Source organism: Piliocolobus tephrosceles, chromosome 11, assembly GCF_002776525.5.
Source record: "Piliocolobus tephrosceles isolate RC106 chromosome 11, ASM277652v3, whole genome shotgun sequence".
Classification (NCBI taxonomy): Eukaryota; Metazoa; Chordata; class Mammalia; order Primates; family Cercopithecidae; genus Piliocolobus; species Piliocolobus tephrosceles.
This window is the reverse complement of record NC_045444.1, coordinates 118,799,476-118,821,750: the sequence shown is the minus strand read 5'-3', so window position 1 is coordinate 118,821,750 and position 22,275 is coordinate 118,799,476. Positions and strand designations below refer to the sequence as shown.

Here is a 22,275-nt window from a genome sequence, read left to right as displayed (position 1 = left end):
GTGCAAGGTGGAACTGGAGCCTGGACCACTGGCATCACCCACTGACCCACAGCCTCAGCTTCCCTTTTGGAGACACTGCAGGGGAGCCAAGGAGCTGGGCCTTGGACCCCTCTTTATTGGCAGTCTGTGCAGGGTGACCAGGACTGTGTGGTCAGAGGCTAAACCCACGTCACCTCCAATAGGCTGCGATTGCTGTGCTCTGGGTCAACTGTGCATTGCTACCATGGGGCCGCACTCGCAGCCCCAGGCCTTCTTCTGGCAGGGTGCTCCGTTGCTCTCCCTGGGTCAGGAACTAGGGGAAGAGAGCGAGGCCAACCAGAAGCCCAGACGCCCGTGGAGATCCTGTACAGGGGTTCCCAGGAGGACAAGGAAGCTCCCTGGTGAAGGTGCGCTCCGCGCAGGCGCTGTGCGGGCAGCCCAGGCACTCCGTTAGGGTTCCCTTATCCTTTAGGAGGAGTTCTCCCTGGGCGGTGCTCTAGGGCTATGGGCTGGGGCATGACTGCCCCCAGCTGCGTAGCTCCAGCCCCTTTCTAACCGGCTGGTGGGCAGCTCAGCTTGGGGACGCGGGATCCGAAGGGACCCCTCCCAGGAGTACCCGCTGCCTTTACTGGTCCTGGGACAGGGCTGGACGCCGCGGGCTGGCGGCTCGGCGGCAGGAAAGGCAGGGGGCGCTGGGAGACAGCGACTGCCCATGCAGCTCTGTTCAGGCTCAGGCTCTGGTTCAGAGCGGGCCCGCTAGGCCAGGTCCTGCTCAGGTGCTCACTCGCCAGGTAAATGGCGCCGAATCCCTGCAGCAGTCACCACCGTCGCGGCCGCTGCGCAGAGCCTCCCGACATCGTCTGCTCGCGCCTCGCGGGAGGTGAAACTTCGCCCAAGTTTGGATTCTTGGGAGAACCTATTGAAGCCAGGAGTGGCTCGGGTCCGGGTCACAGACGGGGAGTAGGGGTGGGTGAGGGACGGAGCCGGTCTCCATCAGGGCCGCCCAGGGGGTGGGCTGTGTATCCACGACCCTGGGGCGTTGGCGCTCGCCCCTGGGGAAGGGGCGGGTGGGCCGTCGGGCCACCGAGCAGAAGAAGCCAGCGAGCGGGGTTGGAGTGGTCGATCCCGCGGACTTCTGCGAGGACAAAGTTTGATTCTTTAGCCACTTTGTGGAGCCTCTGTCTGTGTTCAGCGCGGAAAACTGAAAGTGCAGCATAGGCGCGCTCCTGATGGCACCTCCTCACTCCAGCCTCCGCTCCTTCCCCCACATTCCGCCCGGCCTTGGCTGGGGCAGGTCCTGGACCAGAAAGGCGAAGGGAAGAGGTACGGGCCTTTCAGTGAAGGCCCACTACGTGCCAGGCCCCGTGCCCAGCGCCTCCCCCTTCCCATCAGGGCCCTCCCAACCCAGGGACCCGCACGTGTGTGCAGAGAGGGGGACAGGGGAGAAGACTCTACTGTGCACGCGGAGGTGGTGGCCCCGCCGAGCCCTCCTGGTCCCCGGTTTCCCCAGTGAAAGAGGCCCGCGGCTGGGACCTCTGCACCCAGGCCTATTTCTCTCCTCGCAGTGCCCGGGAACCCCGTCGGGCTGCGGCGCCTCATGAGCTTGCCTCTGTCCTTCAGGCAGCTGAGGCCCCAGGGGCCACGCTGAGGCCCACGAGGAGGCCGGCGGTCACGCGCATCGCGTAGCCCAGGTGGCCCAGGGCTGCACCCCGGCGGCCTCGGTGCCATGCAGTCCTGGTATTCGCTGATGGCGCACTACGATGAGTTCTAGGAGGTCAAGTATGTGAGTCACTGCGGCGCGGGGGGCGCTTGCGGGGCCTTTCTGCCCCCAGGCCACCGGGCCCAGGCCGGGCTGCAGCGCTGGAAGCAGCTTGCGGTGAGCCTGCTGTCGGGTTGGTGTTTGCAGCCGGCCTCTGCTCCATCCTGGCGGCTATGCTGGCGCTCAAGTACCTGGGCTCGGTCGCGGCTGGCGGCGGCGCCTGTCCTGAGCGCAAGGCCTTTGCGTGCGCCGCTCGTTTCCTGGCAGCCAACCTGGACGCCAGCATCGACCCATGCCAGGACTTCTACTTGTTCGCCTGCGGCGGCTGGCTGAGGCGTTACGCCATCCCTGACGACAAGCTCACCTATGGCACCGTTGCGGCCATCGGCGAGCATAACGAGGATCGCCTGCGGCGCCTGCTGGCTCGGCCCAAGGGTGGACCCAGCGGCGCTGCCCAGCACTAGGTGCACGCCTTCTTCCGCTTGTGCCTCGAGATGCGCGAGATCGAACGACTGAACCCGCTGCCCAGGCTGGAGATCATCGAGGACTGCGGGGGCTGGGACCTGTGCGGCGCGGCGGCGCGGCGGAGCGCCCGGGGGTCGCTGCGGGATGGGACCTCAATCGGCTGCTGTAAAAAGTGCAGGGCGTGTATAGCACCGTCGCGCTCTTCTCACTCATGGTCAGCCTGGACGACAGCAACTCTTTGCGCTACGTCATCCGTGTGAGTGCGCGCTCAGAGCGCCCAGCCAGCGGCCGCGGACCCAGGGCGCAGTGGCCTTGCTCAGGGGTTCCTGCGCGCGGGAGGAAGGTGCGCGAGAGGAGAGGAAGGGAAAGCAGGGGAGGAGGTGAGGGAGGGCACAGCGGCCGCGCGCGGGAGGAAGTCGTAAGTAATTTCCCTGGGGTAACTTCGGTGTTTAGCGGAGCAGCGGGAGCAGCCGTTTCCCAGCTCTCTGGCAGGCAGTAAGGGCGGGGTGGGGCGTGGAGGGAGTGCACGGCAATATATTCAAGCTTGTGTACAAAGCATTTGAGGTCGAGTTGAAGAAACAACTTGAAGAATGGTCTCACAGCAATTACAAACAAATACCCTTCGGCAATTACAAGAAGGCTTTCAATGACTGAACCCGAATACTGGGTTTCCTGGGTTAAACATACGCATTTGGGTGATGACCGCTATATTATTTTTTGTAACTGATTGCAGGCTTCTGTAAATGGCTCTGTGCTGCCGCCCAAAGCATTTATGACCAGGGAAGAAGGAGAGATGCTTACCTTGCATTAGATAACCAGCAAGCTCTAAGAATTAAAGAAAGGGGAGATGTGGGGGGTGCATTTGAGCTGGAGGCATGGAAAAATACTCAGGCACTGTGTGTACGTTGTTTGTGCGTGAGAATGTAACTCCTTGACTTTGAAAACAGGACAAGGAGTGGAATGTGTGATAAGGAGCGCTGAAAACAGCCTTCTAAGAATGTGGTCTGAGTGCTTTTACAAGGCCATGTGTGCCTCAGGACCCCACGGCAAAAACCCATCTGATGGATGTTTGTACTTTAACAAGCCCTCTAATAAATACTTGGCGGACAGATTTTGGGGCAGCACTCTTCAGAGGAGCTGCTCCCTGCCCTGCTCAGCCGGAATTGTCTGAGTACTTCACTCTCAGCGTTCACAGCAGCTATAAGCTGCAAGTGGTGACCCTAACGTGACCACCTTGAAATTATGCGGGGAGCAGGTCGACTCATCAACTTTTGGAACTAAAAATACCAAAAATTAGCCGGGCGTGGTGGCGGTTGCCTGTAATCCCAGCTACTCAGGAGGCTGAGCAGAAGAATTGCTTGAACCCAGGAGGCAGATGTTGCAGTGAGCCGAGATCGCGCCACTGCACTCCAGCCTGGGCAATACAAGCGAAGCTCCGTCTCAAACAAAACAAAACTCATGCTAAGGAAAGAGCATATTTTTGAGCAGAAGTTTGAAAATATTTTCTCTGACACCTGATTTTGAGGTAAACAATGTATTGGACTCATAAACATACCTACACAGGAAAAGGAAGCTTGAGAACAGAATGATCTAATTTCAGAATAATCTTTTTCTTCCCCCTCCTCCTCCTCCTCCTCTTCTTCATCTTGTTCCTATTCCTCTTCCTCTTCTTCTTCTTGAGACGGAGTTTCACTCTCCTCACCCAGGCTGGAGTGCAATGGTGCCATCTCGGCTCACTGCAACCTCTGCCTCCTGGATTCAAGCGATTCTCTTCTCTGAGCTTCCCTAGTAGCTAGGATTACAAGCGCCTGCCACCATACCTGGCTAATTTTTGTATTTTCAGTAGAGACAGAGTTTCACCCTGATGATCAGGCTGGTCTCAAACTTCTGACCTCAAGTGATCCACCTGCCTCAGCCTCCCAAAAAGCTGGGATTACAGGCATGAGCCACAACGCCTGGCTAGAATAATCTGTTTTTAAAACGTCTTCACTTTTAAAATATAGAAGTCCTTGGGTGTGAGCGCTCATGCAAAACCTAAACATGCAGCACCTCCGCGTTGGTTAGAAAGAGGAACTTCCTAACCCACTGACAACTGGGAAGATAGAAATATACTAGCTGGATTTTACCAGAATCTTTGCATATTTGGTGAATGGAATGTAACAATGAGTGTGATGATTTAGTAAGGCCAGCTAGTGGTGTCTACCTTCTGTTCACCTCCCATGTTTTTATGACAGCCACTAAAACCTAGAATTGAAAACAAAAAACTGTCCTGAGAGAGCCAGGTCCTCAAATAGATGTATGTATTTTTCCAGACAGGGTCTTGCTCTGTCGCCCAGGCTACAGTGCAGTGGAGCAATCTTCTTTCACTGCAGCCTCAACCTCCCTGGGCTCAGTTGTTGTTTTTGTAGAGACGGGGTCTCACTATGTTGTCCAAGCTATTCTCGAACTCCTGAAGTCAAGTGATCCTACCCCATCTTCCTGCCAAAGTGCTGGGATTGCAGGTGTTGAGCCGCCATGCCTGCCAAATAGATATTTTACAATGTTAAATTAATTTTCATGTGCAAGGACACATTCAATCATACTAATATTTCTAGTGAGCATAAAATGCTTGCCTTTTTTTTTTTTTTCTCATAAGACAGAGTCTGGGTCTGTTGCACAGGCTGGAGTGCAGTGGTGTGATCTCAACTCGCTGCAGCCTCCCAGGTTCAATCGATTCTCCTGCCTCAGCCTCCCAAGTAGCTGGGTGCTGACCACCATGCCCGGCTAAATTTTGTAGTTTTAGTAGAGACCGTGTTTTAGTTTAGACCAGTTTTAGTTTTAGTTTCACCATGTTGGTTGGGCTGGTCTCAAACTGCTCACCTCAGGTGATCCTCTCACCACAACCTCCTGAGTAGCTGGGTCCGCAGGCATGGGCCACGAGGCGTGGCTAATTTTTGTCTTTTTTGTAATAGTGTAAAATTTGCTGGAAAATGTGGTTGATTTCACCTTTAATTCTTTTCAGCCAGACGCGTGGCTCATGCCTGTAATCCCAAACTTTGGGAGACCGAGGTGGGCGGATCACCTGAGGTCAGGAGTTGGAGACCTGCCTGGCCAACATGCTGAAACCCCGTCTCTACTAAAAATACAAAAACTAGCCAAACGTGGTGGTGCACACTTGTTAACCCCTAGCTACTTGGGAGGGTGAGGCAGGGGAATGACTTGAACCCGGGAGGAGGAGGTTGCAGTGAGCCAAGACAAGATCATTGCACTCCAGCCTGGGCAACAGAGTGAGACTGCCTAAAAAAAAAAAATTCTTTTCAAGGTTCTCTTGGGGCAGGTGTGGTACTCACCAAGCATGGCTGTATTGGGATAGGTGCTCCCGAATGCTTTCGGAAGGTCAGAAACACCTGGAGTCAGCTCCTTCCCCAGCTCTCACCTCTACCTACTACCCTCCAGCACCCCCACCATCCACCCAAAAGACAAGACCCTTCTTCTGGCAGCAGCCAGAGTACTCATTTTCCACCTAGGGCGGGTCACAGCCCTACTCAAAGACCTCCAACCACATCCCTTTACTCAGACTTCACCCTCCCCCATGCTCTCCACCCTCTTGACCTCTCAGATTTACCCCTCTACCCACCCACCCTCTAATCCAGCCCTTGGCCTCCCAGAGCACCTGCTGGCACTGCCCCAGGGCCTTTGCACTGCTGTGCCGCCTTGCTCAAGCTCCACTCTGTTCAGGTCTCCTGCTGAATCATCTGCTCCTCAGCAGCCCCTCCTGGCCTGCGTTGTCCACCCCTCCAGACACTGTGCCCACAGGCACTCACGATTTTTCTCCTAGGAAGCAGTACTGGCATTACACTAGCACTTCCTTTTCTTACTTGTTTATTTATTTTTTTAATTAATTAATTTATTTTTGAGGCGGAATCTCGCTCTGTCGCCCAGGCTGGAGTGCAGTGGCATGACCTCGGCTCACTGCAACCTCTGCCACCCAGGTTCAAGCGATTCTCCTGCTTCAGCCTCCTGGGTAGCTGGGACTACAGGCGCATAGATAAGGGGTTTCACCGTGTTAGCCAGAATGGTCTCCATCTTCTGACCTTATGATCTGCCCACCTTGGCCTCCCAAAGTGCTGGGATTACAAACACTTCCTTTTATTATTGCTTTGTCTCCCAGGAGAGCGGAGGCCCTGGGGAGGCAGGGGAGCCTTCCTTGTTGAGAAATCTATGCCCAGTGTCCAGATGTCCGGGGAGGGACCTTTGGCTCTCGACTGCTGTCCTGCACCCAGGGCTTCCCAGGAGCTCCTTGGATCTCAGTTGGGTGCTGAAATTGGCTTTTGGAGGTGTGGAACATCTGAGTAGTGATTTGGGGCAAGCCTCTGCCATGAGGCAGAGGGCCCCTTGGAGGGGTACAGGAGTGTGGAATTAGCTCAGTGCGGGGCAGCTGAAGGCTGTATCAAAATCCCCCTGGGGTTCCCCACCCCAGCAGCCTCCTTGGCTGGCAGGGTGGCAGGAAGCCACGCTTCTCCAGGCGTCCTGAAGCTCCCGAGTCCTCAAGTCCCACAAGTGATTAAAGGACTGAAGAGAAGGTCAGCGGGGTGCGGGGTCCGGGTGCTTCTCTTCCCCAGAAAGGGAGCCTGCCTGGTACCCAAGGACTATAGGTGGGGGCTGGACGGCCTGAGCTCCCTTCTTTCCTGGGGTGCAGGCAGCCACAGGGCACAAACTGCAGTCCCTGGGGTTGGGGCAGGGAGTCCAAGAGTAGCCAAGGGGCAGCTTTGGTGTCATGGGCTCAGTCCCCAGGGCGCAGGAGGAGATGAAGGTTCCATGGCAGGACATCTGTGTGGCGACTCCGGTGGTGATGACTCGGGGGTGGAGGCCGGGAAGGACGACAGGAGGTGGGGAGCAGGAGAACTCCGAGATGGGGAAGCAGGAGCCCCAGGGATGGGACACCCAGGGAGCAGTGACCGTCCCCAGCAGCAGCAGGGCCCCAGCCAGGAGAGGCAGGGACTCAGGGACCGCGGAGAGCCCAGGGTGTGCGGCGTCGGTGGTGCCGGCGGGGGGCGCCAGGTCGCAGGCCGTGTAGGGCTCCAGGCAGGCGGCAAAGGCCATGACGTGCGCTACGAAGTTCTGCTCCTGCACGCCATGAACCAGGTGCGCCTGCGGGCCGCGCGCGAACACGGCCACGTCCTCGCCTGCGTGTGTCTCTTCGTCCAGGGGCACTGCCGACTGCTGCCGGTACTCGGGGCTCCCTGGTAGGAGAGTTCAGTTCCGGTAGGAGGGTTCAGTTCCAGGCAGACAGAAGGTGACCCCTTTCCGCCAGTTCCCCATCCTTGGCACCCTGATCCCCCTCAGGGGGCGACCCCGCGGCACTTACCACTCTCGCTCTCGGTAACATCTGGCCGGGCGCCGTCCTTGATCACATAGCCCGGACTGTTTCCATATAGGAGGGCCGTGTAGGCCTTCCTGTCCCGGGCCTTGCTAGGTGCCAGCCCTGCAGAGAGAGGGGTCCCTGTGGTTGAGCTGAACACAGCTGTGGAGTGCCACCCACGTGCTGGGCACCGCCACTTTTTGCCTGGTCAGGGGCTTAGTCCTCAGGAGACCCTACAGGGCTGGTGCCAGCATTACTACCATTTGACAGAGGAGGAGACTGAGGCTCAGATTTCACCCACGTAATTGATGCAGCAGCACCTGCCACTCTCCCCAGGCCTACCGAAGATGGAGCTCCCTCGCAGTGGGTAGCCACCAAAGGAGAAGACGTGGGAGTGGTCAGCGGTGACGAGGGTCAGCGTGTCCTCCTCGCTGGTGAGCTGGCCCGCCCTCTCAATGGCGTCGTCAAACATGACCGCCTCAGTCAGTGCCCAGTAGGCCCTGCTTTCGTGATGACCATGGTCAATGCGACCGCCTGCAGGAAGGCCAGAGAGGGGTGGTGCTGAACCTGCCCTGCTCCAAACCCCAACCCCCACTCCCCAGGGCCACCACGCACCCTCCACGAAGAGGAAGAAGCCGCGGGGGTTCCTGCTTAGCAGGCGCAGGGCAGCCTCTGTCATCTCCATCAGGGTGGGGTCCAGTGTGGGGTCTTGGTGGATCTCGTATTTCATGTCTCCGGGCTCAAAGAGGCCTGTGGGACAAGGGGTCCCATGGTGACTGGCAGGCGGCGGGTGGGAGGGTGCTGGCAGACGTGTACGCAGGTTCAGAAGGTGCCATCTGAGGGATGCCAGGGCAGGAAGGGGCTCATTACCCATGAGGTGGGTCACAGACGGGCCCAGGGAAGCCTGCATGAGCTCAGTGCGGTTCCACACATACCGGGCACCCTGCAGGGAGGGAGAGGGCCAGGCCTCAGCCCACAGCCCTGAGCCCCACACCTCTGCCCTTCCCCTGCTGTGCCTCCTGCACCGGCCAGCCCCCATCACCTGGTGCTTCGCCAGCCATTCCTGCATCAGGTTTTCCCATCCATCCTGGTCCCATCCTGGCTGTAGTCACGTGGGTACTCAGGGTCTGGGGCCCCCATGTGAAACATGTACTTTCGGCCTCCACCTAGGATCACCTGGGAACAGAGGATGGGGCACGTGGGTTTGGGGCCTGGCCGGCCCTGTGCCACTTCCTCCTGCACAGCCCCTGGCTCCCCTCCCCAAGGCTGTGGGAGTGGCCCGGCCTGGGCTGCACCTTCTATGCCCCCAACCCCACCCTCAGACCCTGCTGACCCAGATCAGGCTGTTGGTTGCCGGGGTCTGAGCTGGTGTCCCCTGCTACTCTCTGCCCAGCCCCAACCCTTGGCCTTGGGGTCGCACGTCAATGTCCATGTTGGAAATGAGCTGCGTGGCGATGTCCTGGCAGCCCTCCCGGCAGGCCGAGCCAGGCATGTTGGCGTCCGAGTACCAGTTGCGGTTCACCGTGTGGGCGTAGGCACCAGCTGGCGAGGCGTGCTACACCCGTGTGGTGGTCACCACTCCCACTGACTTCCCTAAGGGTGACAGAGGTCAAGATATGTGACCAAGGTCTGTGACCTGGCCCTGATCCCGCAGCGGGCCCCAGCTCACCTGCTTTCTTGGCCCGATTCATCACGGAGACCACCTCATTGCCGCGTGTCGTGTTGCACTGGTTAAAGCGGGCAGCTGCACTCAAGCCGATGGTCTGGAAGTTGCCCTTGACCCCGTACAGGTAGGCCGTGGCTGTGGCTGCGCTGTCTGGCACATGCTTGTCTACACTGTATGTCTGGGGACAGAGACACTGAGCTCTTCTCTGGGGCAGACACACAGACCCTGATCTGTGTCCTCTGGGATTCCAACTGCCCCCAGCTCCTAACTGGAGGCCCGGCTGTTTAGGGTCCCTCCGTCCTACCACACTCCATAGCCAGGATACCCTTCTCTGCTTGAAGACTCTAAGGTGGCCCAGCCCTTACCTTGGACAGAGCCACGTATGGGAAGCGGTCCATGGCCAGGGGGGGCTCAGGCCCCAGTTTGCCCTTCTTCTGCCCCTTTAGGATCCTGGCGGCTGTCACCGTAGACACCCTCATCCCTGAAGGAACAGAAATGTGTGAGGCTTGGGCCCCAGGGTTGTCCTGGAACCACCGAGGGTCCGGGCGCCGGGGCTGTGAGGGCTGCGGGGCTGGACAGGCCTTGCTCACTCACCATCGCCCAGGAAGAGATGAGGTTCTTGGCAGCTGTCTGGATGGGCTGCAGCTTCTTGGCGGCACCCAGGGCCTCGGCTGCCTGGCGGTTCCAGAAGTCTGGGTTCTCCTCCTCAACTGGCCAGGGGGAGAGCAAAGATCAGGTCAGCCTGGGCTGGGGGGTGCCCTGTGTGTGTGTGTAGGGGCAGCTTGGGGAGCCTCAGTACCTGGGATGATGCCCAGGGAGAGCTGTAGCCTCAGGCCCAGCAGCAGCAGCAGCACCCAGGGCCTCGGCTGCCTGGAGGGCAGCAGGAGAGTGGTGTGGCAGGAATTCCGGGTATGGAGCATGAGCTGCACTCCAGGCTGCCTGGGTTTAAATCAGGGAGAACTGTGTCCCGGCTTCCCCCCTTGTTGCCACCTTGACCCCGCCCAGCCTCTTGACATGAAGCCACACTGGCTGAAGGGAGTGGCAGGGTGCGGCTGGACTGGGTCAGGCTGGGGTTGGGGTCCTGAGAAAGGCAGCTCAGGGTGGGACCAGGTGTCGCTCAGGGAAGGGTGGGGTTTTGGGTACAAATGCCATCTGGGTGAGTGTGCTGTGCATCCTGCAACCAAGAGCCCCTCTCCCAACCCTTGCTCACTGTGTCTTGTGTGGAACAAGACGCCCTGTCACTCATTCATGCACCCATTTTTTTTCTATATTTCCCAGAAGCTGGGGCCAGGCTCTGTTCTGGTGTGGAGAGGAGGGGAGGCTGGAAGCACACAGCCCGGGCCAGGGCCTCGGTTCAGCTACTGGTGCCAGGAGCCTGAGCCTGGTGGGAAAGGGGCACTTGGGGGGCTTTGCTGCCCTGGCACCCCCTTGCTGCATCATCTGGCTTTGGCCTGGACAGGTGGGGTTGGCAGGAATCCGGGCCCAGAGCTCTAGGGCTGTGGGCAGCTGTGGGTCCAATGGTGACAACACTGACAACACTGAGCCAGTCCTGCCCGTTGCTCACATTCTGTGTGTGATTGTGTAGGTGTTTGTGTGGATGCACTCGCACTAATGTTTGGATGGCGCAGGTGGGGGAGAGTCCACCCCAGCCCAACCACAGCAGCCCCTTCCGCACTCAGGCCTGCTCGCCCTGAGCCCCAGACTTGGCCTCCAGAACCCAGGGGACCTTACCTGCTGCCCAGCCTCTGCCTTCCCTGCCCCACTCCACACCACCCCCACGGACTTCCCCTCACGCCGAGCTTTCTGGAGTCCTCCTGCCTGCACCCGCCTGGCTTCCCGCTGGTCGTCCTGGGGCTCTCAGGGAAGATGTCACCCTCATGGACCCTTCCTGCCTCCCGCTTGTTGCCCCCTTAGTTCCCTCTACCTCCTGCTCCATCTTGCTGAGTTACGACATTTCTGGGCTAAATTTCAGAGGAGACTCACTAACAGGCAGGTCCTTAATTAATTCATTGATTCACTCCAAACTCAAGGCCAGTCAGGAGCTTTTGCAGCCATCCCCACGATTATTTTTCAAGTGGGAGTTGTTTTGGTTTTGGAGACAGGGCGCCATTCTGTCAGCCAGGTTGGAGTGCGATGGCTGAGTGGCAGCTCCCTGCAGCTTCTGACCTCCCAGGCTCAAGCTATCTTCCCACCTCTGCCTCTCACGTAGCTGGGACCAATGGCATGTGCCACCACACCTGACTCATTTTTTCTTTTGTGTAAAGACATGGTTTTGTTATGTTGCCCAGGCTGGTCTCGAGCCCCCTGGGCCCAAGGGATCCTCACATCTCAGCCTCCCAAAGTGTCTGGATTACAGACATGAGCCACTGCACTCACCTTCCTCTTTTTTTTTTTTTTTTTGAGACATGGTCTCATTCTGTCACCAGGCTGGACTGCAGTGGCGTGATCATGGCTCACTGCCTCAACCTTAGTTTCAGCCTCCCCAGTAGCTGGGCTTATTGGCACCAGCCATCAAGCCTAGCTAAATTTTTTTTGGTAGAGTCTCACTATGTTGCCCAGGCTGCTCTCAAACTCCTGGCTTCAAGTGATCCTCCCGCCTCAGCCTCTCAGACCACTGGGATCACAAGTGTGAGTCACTGGGCCCAGCTGGGTGTTGTCGTTTGGCAACAACATTCATTCCCAGCCCCTGCCATGCTGTCCCCTGAGTGGCAAGGGCTGTCACCATATTTCCCAGTGAGATGCCCTGGTAAGATCTGGAGGGCAGGAGGCAGGCAGAAGCCATTCATCCGTGGTTGGCGGTAGCTGGTGAGGGGGCGAATTCAGCCCTGTCCGGCCACTTTGGGAGGCTGAGGCAGGTGGATCACCTGAGGTTGGGAGTTCAAGACCAGCCTGACCAACAAGGATAAACCCCATCTCTACTAAAAACTACAAAATTAGCCAGGCGTGGTGGCACATACCTGCAAGGTGGGTACTGAGCTGGAACATGGTCTGGACTGCACAGAGCTTGGTATCTCCAAGGGCACCAGGTGGTAGAGGGTGCTAAGGGATCCAGATGTGGCCCTACAGGACCAGCCCTTCCTTCCCAGAGAGCAGAAGGACCAAGACGACCAATCCTCAGAGAATACACGCCACAGCCTGGGCCTCCCCTTGCCCCAGGTAACAGCAACCAAGAATCCCAGGAATGGAGGCTTTGTATCTTCCTCCAGCCGGGGAGACCTGCTTCTGCTTGGAAATCCCTGGGTCTCAGAGGAAGGGCTGTAACCAGACATTATGACAGGTGACTCTGGCATGAAGGTAGGAGGCAGGGCGGCCACGCATCCCCATGTGGCCAGGCTGTCATCAGAGACTTTGAATGTGGACGAGTATCCTTTGTTTTCTGCAAGTGACATTGGCGTGTGTCTGGTCTCCAGTCTTGCTCAGGCGCCTGACAAAATTCACCACATAGTGAGCAACATAGCGAGACCCTGTTTCTATTTTATTTAATTAATTTATTTATTTATGTTTTTTTGAGATGGAGTCCCGTTCTGTCCCACAGGCTGGAGTGCAGTGATGCCATCTCGTCTCACTGCAACCTCCACCTCCCAGGTTCAAGCGATTCTCCTGCCTCAGCCTCTTGAGTAGCTGGGATTACAGGCGCCTGCCACCATGCCCAGCTAATTTTTGTATTTGTATTTTTTTGTTTTTGTTTATTTACTTGTTTTGGAGACGGAGTCTCGCTCTGTCACCCAGGTTGGAGTGTAATGGTGAGATCTCTGCTCACTGCAACCTCTGCCTCCCAAGTTCAAGGGATTCTCCTGCCTCAGCCTCCCCAGTAGCTGGGATTACAGACACCTGCTACCAAACCTGACTCATTTTGCATTTTTAGTGGAGATGGAGTTTCTCCATGTTGACCAAGCTGGTCTCGAACTCCTGACCTCAGGCAATCTACCTGCCTTGGCTTTCCAAAGTGTTGGGATTACAGGCATAAGCCACGGTGCCCGGCTGATTTTTGTATTTTTAGTAGAAACAGGGTTTCACCATGTTGGCCAGGCTGGTCTCGAACTCCTGACCTCAAGTGATCTACCCACCTCGGCCTCCCAAAGTGCTGGGATTACAGGTGTGAGCCACTGCACCTGGCCAAAAACTATTAAAAGAAAAGGAGTGTCAAAAAATTTAGGCCGCGCTGGGGGTGGAGGCTCACACCCGTAATCACAGCACTTTGGGAGACGAGGCGTAAGCCCGGGACTTCCAGACCAGCCTGGGCAACATGGTGAAACCCCATCTCTACAAAAAATGCAAAAATTAAATGGACAAGGTGGCACACACCTGTAGTCCCTGCTACTTGGGAGGCTGAGGTGGGAGAATTGCTTGGGCGCAGGAGGTTAAGGCTGCAGGCAGTGAGCCGTGATTCCCCCACTGCACTCCATCCTGGGCTACAGAGCAAGACTCTGTCTCCAAAAAAAAAAAAAAACCACACACACACACAACACAAAGTCAATGGGTCCCTTTGGTGGGGAAGGAAGAAGTGGGGGCTGAATGGGGGGGCAGGGTACATATGGGGAGATCCTGGCCGTAGTCAATTTCTTGATCTGAGTGGTATTACTTTGGCGTTCAATCCTGTAACTCTTCTTCAGGCCATATCTTTCTGTTTTATGCAGTTTTAATGTTTGACATATCTCAAAAGGAAAGAAGGAAAGGAAGGAACAAGCTTGCCATTTGATCCAGATTAGATGCAACTGTTCCCGCTGCGTTTTCCATTTTCATCTCAGACAGTATTTTTCAAAATGTGACATGCTCATATTTCCAAAGGGTGGTACTGAAACAGGATAGGTAATCAAGGAAGTGACCATGTTCTCGGGATGCAGCAAGCCTGGTGACCACACAGTCAACACAATAAGCCTCAGCATTCGAATTGTAATTCAGCTCATTCAAGCACAGCTATCTTCAGTGGGGATTTTTCTTTCTAGAGAACATGCGCGTTGTGATTTTACCTATCCTCAAACGGACCCTTTGCTCATAATAGTAAAAAGCACACCCTGGGTGGAGATTTAAGAAGCTAATGAGACATGCGACGCATGAACGAGCGTGTACAGCTACTCACATGTGCGCCCAGAGGACCACCCAGAACATGCTTACTAGCAACACCTCTTCCCATCCCCTCATGAATAATCATGCAAGATTTCCATAAAGGGAGTCTCCCTAGTGCCAACCTTTGCCGTCTGGTCTTTATGAGCAGCCCGCCCTGAATTCTTCTCTCTGCCTGTTCTGCACTTCACTTTCAAGATATTCTTTTTCTTTTGCAATAAATTATTGCATGCCACATCTCCTTTGCTATTGCGTCTCTTGTTTAAATTATTTTAAGCTAAGAAGACAAGAACTGAAGTCTCACATGAGCTGTCAATAGTACTCCAGATTATTTTAGGTGGTATGGGTGTCAAAGCAATTCCATCTTGGGGGCTGATCCACCCGGTTGATGAATGCCAGTTCTCGGAGGGCCTCTGAGATTTCCCGTTCATGTCGTGTTTCTTGTGCAGGAGAAATCCTGCACAAGAAACACAAGGAGAAATCCTGCCCTGTCCTAAGGGCAGGATTTACTTCCTGTAAATCCTGCCCTTAGGACAAAACAACTTTGATGTTATCATACTTCAATTGTCCTACACATCCCTTTGAGGTCGCCCCTCCCCCGTGGCCCTCGGTCTTGCGGGGGTAAAGCTACCATCTTGCCTCATCGCCACCTGAGACCAGACACAGCTTCTGTTCGAAAGTCTCTATTAAATGTTTTTTCTAAGAAACTGGATATGTCAGCAATTCTCCTGCCTTGGCCTCCTGCAGTGGCTCACGCCTTTATAGGAGTCTGAGGTGGGTTGATTGCTGGAACCCAGGACTTTGAGACCAGCCTGGGCAACATGGCAAGACCCTGTCTCTACCAAAAAATGTAAAAATCAGCTGGGCATGGTGGCATATGCCTGTAGTCCCAGCTACTTGGGAGGCTGAGGTGGGAGGATTGCTTGAGCCCAGGAGGTTGAGGCTGCAGTGAGCTGAGACTGTGTCACTCTACTCCAGCCTGGGCAGCAGAGTGAGACCCTGCCAAAACAAAACAAAACAACAAAAAAACCCAACGACCCCTGAAAAGCAGTGTCTGCCACCTGGAAGCTTGCTGTCTCGTCATTTCAACATGCATGTCTACTTCAGTTGATGCGTTACTGTGGGAACAGCAAGACGAGCTGGCGATTCCACATACTCCCCTTGTTCAGCAGGCAAATGGTGCACAGCTATGCAGTTATCTAAAACTGCTCCAGGCTGGGCATGGTGGCTCATGCCTGTAATCCCAGCACTTTGGGAGGCTGAGGTGAGTGGATCACTTGAGGCCAGAAGTTTGAGACCAGCCTCTCCAGTATGGTGAAACCTCATCTCTACTAAAAATACAAAAATCAGCAGGGTATTTATGGTGGTACACGCCGGTAATCCCAGCTACATGGGAGGCTGAGGCAGCAGAATCGCTCGAACCCAGGAGGCGGAGGTGGCAGTGAGCCGAGATTGCTCCACTGTACTCCAGCCTGGGTGACTAAGCGAGACTGTGTCTCAATAATAATAATAATAATAATAATAATAGTAATAATAAAACTACTCCAGCTAAGGAGTCTAGGGACTCGCTGGGCAGCCATAGTAGCCGCCATTTGGCAGCTCTCAGGAGCACAGATCTGTGTCTCGGGTAGCAGCAGTCACTACGGCTGTCTTTTCTAACCAGGGATCAGTTCGGTTATTACTACATCCGGGCAAAGCCACGCCTGCCCGAAGGACTCCCTGGCTCGTTATCTGCCAGTCAGGTGGAGCGCTGTCTGGCTCACCACCAAGGGAGAAGAGGAGCTTGCCTTCTTTCGGGAAGGGTAAGGGATAGCCCATCTGGGACGCCCAATAGAAACGGGGGCTTCGTGGTCCCTCAAAGGGTGTACATGAGGAGTACTCGGTCCACAGTTCGTGGTCCCTCAAAGGGTGCGCGTAAGGAGTACTCGGTCCACAGTTCTTTTCGGGGTCTTTGGATGTTCAGGTAGGGACATGTAAAAAGCTGTGAACTGTTGGGTTAAGAGGTCGCTATGATCCAGGACAGGTTGGCTTCAGTGACACATCCAACAGTGGATGAGCTGGTGGATGAAGCAAGAGCTTGTGAAATACTAAGCAGTGAGCTGTCCTTCCATCCAGAGGCAGGCAGGTGCTGGAGGACACTAACAGCCAGAAAAGCGCATGTTCCCTTTATGATTTCTTAAGGTCTTTGGCTGGGCTTTGAACTCTGCCAGTTTCTCCCGGAGGAGCTCCAGAAACACTGGCTTTATCTGAGTGTAGTAAATCTGCAACACCCACAGATGAGTGGGTTCTCAGCAACACCTCAAAAGGGCCGACCACGGTGATTGCTCTGATATTCAGCCTGCTGGAATTTCCAGGTCTTCAACAGAACTTGGTCCTCTGGTTTCAAAATGTATTTATTTCTTCTTTTTTTTTTTTTAATTTGAGATAAGAGTCTCACTCTGTCACCCAGGCTGGAGTCCAGTGGCTCAATGTCGGCTCACCGCAACCTCCACCTCAGGTTCAAGCGATTGTCCTGCCTCAGCCTCCCGAGTAGCTGGGATTACAAGCACGCACCACCACGCCCGGCTAATTTTTGTATTTTTAGTAGAGACGGGGTTTCACCATGTTGGCCAGGATGGTCTCAAACTCCTGAGCCCAAATGATACGGCCACCTCGGCCTCCCAAAGTGCTGGGATTACAGGTGTGAGCCAACACACCCAGCCTCAAAGTTTAAATATAAAAATATTGTGTGTATATATGCATATATATTTTAGATGGAGTTTCACTCTTGTTGCCCAGGCTGGAATGCAATGGCACGAATTTGGCTTACAGCAAAATATGTGTGTGTGTGTGCATGTGTGTGTATGTATATATATACATATATACACACACATATATACGTATATGTATATATACACACACATATATACGTGTATGTGTGTGTGTGTGTGTGTGTGTATGAAGACGGGGTCTTGCTCTTTGGCCCAGGCTGGAGTGCAGTGGTGGGATCAAAGTTCACTGCAGCCTCCAATTCCTGGCCTCAAGTGATCCCCCTGCCTCATTTGGCCTCCCAAAGTGCTGGGATTACAGGCTCATGCCACCATGTCCAACTTAGTTCCACAGTTTCAAAGAGCGGAGAGGCGCGTCTTCAGAGACCTAGAACCTGTTGGAAATACTCGGGGAGACCAGGTACTGCATCTTCTCATTGTTTTATGTATGATCCAGCTTCTGTTTCTGGGGAGGAAAATCCCTCAAGTGACAGGACATCCGGGGATGGGAGAAATGGTTCATGCTGCCCAGGATGCACATGCTACTGTCCTTTGCTCACACATAATGGAAACACACTGACCATCCCCACATTGTGGAGCCTGAGGATTCTTTTGAAATGAAACACAAATTAATCACTGCAGACATGGCCAAAACTGGGCTAGCTTTAGGGACCCTGTTCAAGTTAAGAGTTTCACTCACTTATTGGCAAGTTTTCAATTTTATTTATTTATTTATTTAGAGATAGAGTCTTGCTCTGTCGCTCAGGTTGGAGTGCAATGGCGCAATCTCTGCTCACTGCAACCTCTGCCTCCCGGCTCAAGTGATTCTCCTGCCTCAGCCTCCTGAGTAACTGGGATTACAGGTGCCCACCACCACACTCGGCTCATTTTTTATTTTTAGTAGAGATGGGGTTTCACCATGTTGGTCAGGCTGGTCTCAAACTCCTAACCTCAGGTGATCCACCTGCCTGGGTCCCCCAGTGTTGGGATTACAGGTGTGAGCCACCACGCCCAGCCAAAAATATTTTAATAAATTCCAAAATCTTATTTTTAACCATTACTGCACTGTAGCAAAAGTTGACATCCCAACCGGAGCCAAGAGCAGTGTCAATCTTGAGCCAAAGACATGTTAGCATCTTTCTACTGGCAACAGATGCAGTTCATCAGAGAAATGCACAATCCAAGAACGTGCCACACATCAACAGTACCCACTGCCACAGCGTAGAGGGGAGGGGAAGGGGCTGGGATGTCTCCTGTTTGGGGCTCTCACAGTCAGGCTGCCTGGGCCAGGGCAGCACCCCACAGTCTTCTACACCCCAGCACCAAACCCCCAGACCCTCGCTTGTCTGTCCCTGCAGGTACTTGGCTCCAAGAAAAGATTCTGGGGCCAGGAACAGATGGGGTGACCGTGGCCTCTGGGATGTCTCGGGGGTGGCAGGATGCACAGACTGAAGGCCGCCTGAGGTGGCTGAGCCCTGGCGGAGGGAAAGGCTCCGAGGGCAGGTGCGGGGATGTCTTTGGTCGCCTCCCACAGCCAGCCCCGTCTGACGGTGGCAGAACAAAGGCAGCCGTGCCCAGTCACTGTCGTTCAGGCGCTGCGAGGCACTGACAAGGGACCCTATTGATTGTTTCTTTGAAGAAAATTCACTGTAACCAGATCAAATGAGCTTCTTAATCCCGACACCCCGGGAAATGGTGCGGGGAACAGAGGCTGTGCTCACCGTGGCTTTCATCCTGGTTTCTGGCAGCTCTCGGGGAAGCCAAGCCACGGAGCTTCCCCTACGGAGGGGGAAGGAGCGCAGGCTGGGGTCGGGCTGGCTGGGGAAGGGACTGCCCCGTGGCCGGCCAGCTCTGCCCGGGACCCGAGGCAGGTGGGATCCGTGGGTGCTTGGGACACTGGGTGGGCAACGGGGCCAGGCTGTGTCACCAGGAGCCGGTTTCCCCTCCTGGTTGGGAAGGCACTGGAGGGCCCTCCTCCCCTCCACCAGGCCCAGGCCAGCTTCTCTGTCCAGTCTCCCTTAGCGCTGCCAGGGCACCAACTCACACCAGAGCTGGGCACAGGGCCTCACAGAGTGCTGCTTGAGGAACTGGGGGGAGAGGGTGTTGCAGGACCCATGACCCCCACCAGGCCCTGCAGAGCTGGTGCAGGAGGAAGCGGGGGCAGGGTTGGACACAGTCACATGCATCAGGGTGACGGGGGCACTCTCAGTCCTGCATACTAATTCCATTTTTAATCAGGCAGAATGAGACTCTGGCATCAATCTGCCACGTAGCCGACTCTGGATCGTGCTGGAACTGACAGGAAGGTTCCAGGCGGTGACATCGGCTCAGCAGTGAGGGGTGGAGCCTGAGCTGGGTCCCTTGCCCTGGGTGCAAGGGGCATTCCACTGCCCAGGCTTCCCAGAGGCACCCCACACACCAGATGGCACTCCGCACTTGATTTTGTTCCCTGACATGGATTTGCTGAAAAGGCCTCATTCCTTCAGCAGAGGAGGCAGTGCGGGGAAAAGGGGGGTTGGCCACTCAGGGGGGTGCTGGGCCGTTGCTGGCCAGGCCTCAGCCTTCCTTCTAGCCCCACCATCTTCCTTGCAGTTTGCTTAAAAACTGAGAGGCAAACAAAAAATAAAATCCAGAAATAAAAATAAAAACAGGCCAGGCACAGAGGCTCACACCTATCATCCCAACACTTTGAGAGGCCAAGGCAAGAGGATTGCTTGAGCTGAGGAGTTTGAGACCAGCCTGGGCAACAAAACAAAATCCCATTTTTCCAAAACAAAAACCCAAAAACAGCTGGGCATGGCGGCACAGGCCTGCAGCCCCAGTTACTCAGGAGGCTGAGGCAAGAGGATGGTATGAGGTCAGAATTTTGAAACTACTTGAGCTGCGATGGTACCACCATACCCTGAGCCTGGGTGACAGAGTTTTTAAAAACATTTAAATTAAATTTAATAATTTAAAACATTAAATTTAAATTTGAAAAATTTAAACATTTTAAAAACAGAATTAAAAATTCCCCTTGGTGTCAACAGTTCCTATTTCTAAAAGCCAGCAGGGCCCGGTCCTCAGTCCTCCCCCTCCTCCTCCTCGGGGCCCAGGTGGCCCTGGGTGCCCGGCCACTTCAGGACAGCACTATACCAGAGGGCCATGGCTGCCCGCAGGACTCCCTCCACCAGGCTGAAGACACTGATGACCTGTGCAGAGCCCGGCTGGGAGGAGACAAGGATGGCAGGGGCTGATGTTGAGGCGCAGCTCCGTCTTGGTCCCTGCAGCAGGACCCCAGGCCCCTCCCTCAGCCTCTGGAAGCCTCTGCTTGCCCATCAGCAACGGGGCCTGCTCCAGGATGAATGCTCTGGGTCAGGGCAGAGCTGAGGGAGTCAGAGGCCACATGTCCCTGACGCATCCTGAGAGCTCCCAAGGCTCACAAAATGCAACCCTGGGGCCTGGCTCCACCTTCAGGGAACGATGTTGGTGAAAACGGTGCCAGAGAATTTCTTGGGTATAAACTCATAGCTTTCATCAAGTTCTCAAAAGGACCCCAGAAGGCCAGCATCCCTGCATTAGAGGGGCAGGCAGAGCCCCACTTCTCCCCACTGTGGTTGTCTCCAAGGGAGGGAAGGTGGTGCCAGAAAGCAGAGCCACAGGAGGGGGTCTGGGTGAGCTGGGAGGCCCTGGGGGTCCTGAAACCCCACCTGGGAGGCTGCAGTGCTGAGGGAGCCCAGGGGACACAGATGAGGGCAGGGGGCACCGCAGGAGGCAGGGGAGGGCTCGCCAGGACTAAGGGGGATGGGACACAGAGGGGGCTGCCTGCCCTCCCACCCTGGAGGGCTTCACTGTTTGGAGGTGGCCCTTGGCCCTCATCCCGGGCCCACCCCTGCCTGGCTGGAGGGAGCTTCAGGGAGGCCCTGCCAGGCCACCTCCGGCTAAAGCAGCAGGTGAGTGACCAGGGGCCAGGGGCTGGAGCTGGGAGGGCCTGTGGCTGTGTGTGCTAAGGTGAGCAGGCGGTAGGGCGTCCAGGGCTGACTGCACTGAGGTGGGGACAGGGAACGGTGGCAGTGGAGCACTGCGCCCCCTGCTGGTGCCATCTGTCAGTGCAGGCAGGGCTGGGCCCACAGCAGGGTGACCTAGGCTTGAACTTCAGGACACAGAGCCCCGAGGGTCCTCAGGGGGACTCTGTCCTTCCTCTTCTGCCCAGCTCCAGGTTAGGAACACCACGTTTACTGCACACAATGGGCTGTACACTGTACTCCCAGGGCACTCTGGATGTTAGGAAATTCAAAGGCAGGCACAGGGGCCAGGTGGTGTGACCTGCAGACCCCAGGGCCAGCTGGAGCCAGGCTCCTCAGCCAGTGTTAGGACAGGCCCACGCCCCCTCGGAGAGAACTGTGAATCAACAGTCACTCAGTGTAGGAGTTGAGGCAGGGACAGCTCTCTTCCTACTGCTCAGGGGACACTCCATCCAGAGTGGCCAAGGACCATTCTCTGGCTTCTTTCTTCATGTCCCTTTTAAAACAGTTCCCAAAGCCAGGCAAGCCTGGAGCCAGGGCCCTTTCTGCATAAGGGGACTCAAGGGGAGGCCAGGAGGCTGGGGACCCACAGGTGCCCATGCCTCTCTCCAGGAGACAAATCTGGCCTGTCTGGGCCTCCCGGATGCCCTCAAGACAGCGAGACTGAGAATGGCCTGGACAGGCCCACCCTGCTGAGGACTGGGTAACTGGGATCCCCCAGGAGGCTGAGGTGGACCCCATGCTGACTGTCAGGACAGCGGGCAGGAGCCGAGCCTCCCATGTCCCGTTGCTGCTGAGTCACTGCTGGGCACCACCAGGTGAATGGTCTCTGGTCTACCTCTCCCCAGCATGAGGCAGGGCTGCCACTCTAGCCCAGGAAGGAGGAGAGAGAGGACGAGGCCTGTGGCCGTGTGGGACCAGGGGCTGCAGACGTTGTATGCTGGAGACACAGTGGAAACCTAGGAGCCTGTGGGTCTTTGCTCAAGGAGGCCAAGCCCATTGGCTGATCTGGCCAGAGTGGGTGGCAGGCAAGAAAGCCCAGGATGGCATCCCCTGCCCTTAGCAACATGGGCCTCAGGCTCCTGGCACTTCCTCTTGGGCCCAGGCCCACTTTTGGTCCGGGCTGTCCTCATGCCCTCTGGCGCTGATCCCGCCCAGCTGAAGCCACACTTCAGCCCAGCACCTCTGTGCCCCCCAGTACTTCACCCCACAGCAGCCGAGAGGCAGTTTCCAGCCTGCCAGACTTGGCC

At 55.9% G+C, this 22,275-nt stretch overlaps 1 protein-coding gene and 1 pseudogene across 1 annotated transcript; one reads left to right on the top strand and one right to left on the bottom strand.

Annotated features, from left to right (window-relative positions):
• The first annotated feature begins 1,705 nt into the window (after positions 1–1,705).
• Positions 1,706–3,432, top strand: LOC111523742 (annotated as a pseudogene).
• Positions 3,433–6,040: 2,608 nt separating this feature from the next.
• On the bottom strand, positions 6,041–20,879 carry LOC111523743 (alkaline phosphatase, placental type-like). The gene is given in 17 exon segments (XM_023188553.1): positions 6,041–7,425; positions 7,551–7,667; positions 7,887–8,078; positions 8,160–8,294; positions 8,415–8,487; positions 8,587–8,621; positions 8,624–8,720; positions 8,965–9,137; positions 9,214–9,388; positions 9,576–9,691; positions 9,805–9,819; positions 9,822–9,920; positions 10,010–10,080; positions 10,610–10,716; positions 18,743–18,800; positions 20,157–20,227; positions 20,838–20,879. Coding segments are annotated over 17 exon segments (2,235 nt in total). The 3' UTR covers positions 6,041–6,766.
• Between the last annotated feature and the right edge of the window lie 1,396 nt (positions 20,880–22,275).